General features: G+C 44.8%; 1 protein-coding gene across 1 annotated transcript; it reads right to left on the bottom strand.

The window, feature by feature from the left end:
• Positions 1-366: 366 nt before the first annotated feature.
• Positions 367-2,696, bottom strand: hoxc8a (homeobox C8a; the record flags this gene model as incomplete). Its single annotated transcript, XM_084332607.1, has 2 exons — positions 367-689; positions 2,261-2,696. 2 exons carry the CDS (start codon positions 2,694-2,696, stop codon positions 367-369), a joined length of 759 nt encoding a protein of 252 aa, XP_084188733.1.
• Positions 2,697-3,539: the final 843 nt, after the last annotated feature.

Raw genomic sequence — 3,539 nt, 5'->3', positions numbered from 1 at the left:
TAGTTTGGCTATGCTTTCGACAAGGTTATCAAAAGTAAATCTATAGCCGAGCCATTTTCCGTTCAACATGCGTTGAGTGTCCCTTTAGGCAAGGGCGTTACTTCTATCAAGAAAAATATTGCTACACGAGTATGCAGCTATGACAATCCAGGAAACTATGCCAACCTTATTCGTTTTTTCGGGATAATTGTGAGAAGGAGGGGGGATTTGCCTATTATGACAGCAATATCTGTGGGATTCCTGTCCCCTCTCGACTAAATGAAAGGGTGGTCATAAAGTTGACGCTCTGCCGCCTACTCATCGTCTGTTTATGGGACCTTTTTTTTCTTCTTTTTTTAGCCATATAACCATAAAAAGACCATAAAATCACTCCTTGGTCTCCTCTTTCTCTTCCGCTTCTTTCTCTTCCGCTTCTTCCCCTTCACCGTCCTCGTTGCCCTCCTCCTCGGCCTCGGCTTCGGCCTCGGCCTCCCCTCTCTGACCCGGAAACTTGTCCTTGTTGTTCTCTTTTTTCCACTTCATTCTTCTGTTCTGAAACCAAATCTTCACCTGGCGCTCAGTGAGGCTCAGGGCGTGGGACACCTCGATCCGCCGCTTGCGTGTCAGGTAAGGGTTGAAGAGGAACTCCTTCTCCAGTTCAAGAGTTTGGTAACGACTGTAGGTTTGCCTTCCGTTCCGCCTTCCTGGTGCTTGAACGAAATAAAGCTAGAGGTTAGCATGGCGTCATCATGTCCCCCACACAACAACACATGTGAATAGGACTTCCCCCCCCCCCCCCCCCCCATCACGAATCCAACTCATTTAGCCCAACTGCCTGCCAAAAATTCCTCATTTTTTTTTAAACGCAATTACAATAATAGGCCTATCTATTCGTGGTAAGGTAATAGTAAAGGCACAAAGCAACGTGGCCTTTGTTATGACTGTGGATAGTAATACGGGCTTAGCCTATATACGTTTCCAACACGTAATGGTACATTGGTATCGATATTTGCCAGCAGAGGTGATTGCTAAATGGAATAATCTTCTGTGTGTATCCTTTACACTAGTTTACAGCAACCCCACAATTGGTTATTGGGTATATCACGTCTTGCCATGCCATTACATAGCCATATCAAGTCTAATACACGACTATCCACTAATAGCATACAGATCTATTATAGATATGCTCTGAATCCACATCCATATTTGTTTGTCTTCAGTTCTGGTAGAAACTGTATGTATACACAAGTTTAGTATATGTCCACATATAAAGTCAGGTAGGCCTCTCTCTTGCTCTCTCTCTCACACACACACACACACACACACACACACACACACACACACACACACACACACACACACACACACACACACACACACACACACACACACACACACACACACACACACACACACACACACACACACACACACACACACACACTGAAAGATAAAACTAAAAGAGTGGGCGAGAGGACAACGGACGAGGACAGATGAATAGTTCAGTATCTCATTGTGGTTTGTATACAAAGAATACAACAACTGAATGAAGTCTACATAAGCATAAAGCAAATGCTACGAAATGGAATTTGGCGTATTGTACTGCTATTGCATAAACCAATGCAGGTCACTGAAAATAATAACGTGAACATCTCAATATCTGAAGAACATCTGCAGAGACCCCTTATGATTATGGCTGGGTTATATCCCTGGGCCTGTGCTTGCTATTCCTACAAAGCCTATAACTCGAGTTTCTATGCTCGGGCACACGCTGTGTTTCGTTGCCCTTTTGTGTGTTTTAGTCGTTTCCAGAGGACTACGACCCTACGACGTACGGTATCAACTGCTGTCACATTCAACCTTGCCCTAGCATTTAGAATTTGTGAAATATCTTATGAGAACGATAATTGACTTCAAAGAGCTGTTGCTATGAGTTGTGAGCAGTATCACTCTGTTTAATCTACTTTTGAAAGCAACAATGGCATGCCTTCGGGCACAACGTAAGTTGTGGGCTATAACGGCGCAATAAAGCTTTTATATCCCCTATACAGGTTCCTTTACTTCTTTAGCTTTCACAGTGACAAACACACACACACACACACACACGTGTGTGTGCACGCGCGCACAGACACACACACACACACACACACACACACACACACACACACAGAGGGAGAGAGAGGGAGAGAGCGAGAGAGAGAGAGAGAGAGAGCGAGAGAGAGAGAGAGAGAGAGAGAGAGCACCATGGAAAAAAAACACAAAATAATTCAATAATTCTGACCGTGGGGTCTCATCCAAGGGAACATAAGAGTGGGAGAAGTGTTTTGATTTAAGTGGCCTTGTCCTTCTCCGGGGTTAGAGCTGCTCGACGATTTACAGTCTGGGTATTGCGCGAGGCTTGCGTCTTGCTGGGTACCATAAAGCGATTGCCTCGGAAGGGCTTCATATCCATAAAATTTCGTTGCGTCTCCATGGCAAGCCAAAGCGCAGGGGTTTTGCTGGTATCCAGGGTTGGAGATTCCCGTGGTCCCGTGGTGGAAAAAGTCCTGCACATGATGCGACGGGTGTTGAAAGCCCGGTGCAGCTGCCCCGGGTCCGTACACCAGCGTGTGGCTACGGGCAACGCTTTGTGGAAACCTGCAGTCGTAGTAAGTTGGCTCCAGTGATTCGCCGCCTTTGTACTTGGAAAAAAGAGGGTTAACAAAATAGGAGCTCATGTTTAGTTAGCATCAAGCAGACGGCTCTCTCGTAGTAGAATATCTCCCTTTAAGATGATGGCAGCCTTTTGTTTGGGTCCCAACTAGCACACAGCACAGGCAGACAAACCGGAACTAGAAGGAGAAACGCTGCCCCTTTGGACAATCTATGGCAGCTCCCTCTCTCTCAGGCGCTCTTCTCATCGAATTTTCCTCACAATCTTCAGTGTTCTCAGTCTTTTGCAGGCTCAAACCCGGCTCAAGGCATGTGCTTTGGTTGTGTGTTAGCTAAAGCTGGCTTGTTCCAGCGGCACAGTCACAGGCGCTGCTCTTTTCTTTCTTTCTTTTTTTTTAGCTTCCCACCCAACCACCCCCACCACAACCCCCCCTCCCAACACCCCCTCCCTTCATCTTTCCACGAGCGGTCAGATATACACCTTGAGAGGACCGGGACTAATCACGCCGAACAATCAAAAAGGCTCAACGTTATCAGTGTTATTTTCATCACGAAAAGAAAGATACACTGCACACAAGAAAAGTAATAATCAATGGAGATATAGTTAACAGACAAAAGACCATGCAATTGACTACTATGTGATATTCCAATGGTCCACATTCAAAGTGTATATACAGAGGTTGCATGCTGTATAAAGTGGAGAAGATATATAATCTACAGTCTATATCCATTGATATAGTACTAATGGGTTTGTGTTAGCACTCCATATATGCCTATATAGGTTATACGCTTAATTATATGCTATATTTGGCCTTTCGAGGGCCTAAGTATAGTTTAATATAACAATAATATTGGAAACACCCAAATATTACAACGATAATGCAATTAAAATGAGAACGTTTCATGCC

Source organism: Notolepis coatsorum (genome assembly GCF_963971535.1).
Source record: "Notolepis coatsorum genome assembly, chromosome: 17".
NCBI classification, from domain to species: Eukaryota; Metazoa; Chordata; class Actinopteri; order Aulopiformes; family Paralepididae; genus Notolepis; species Notolepis coatsorum.
The sequence above is the reverse complement of the archived record's forward strand: the minus strand, read 5'-3'. Positions and strand labels throughout refer to the sequence as shown.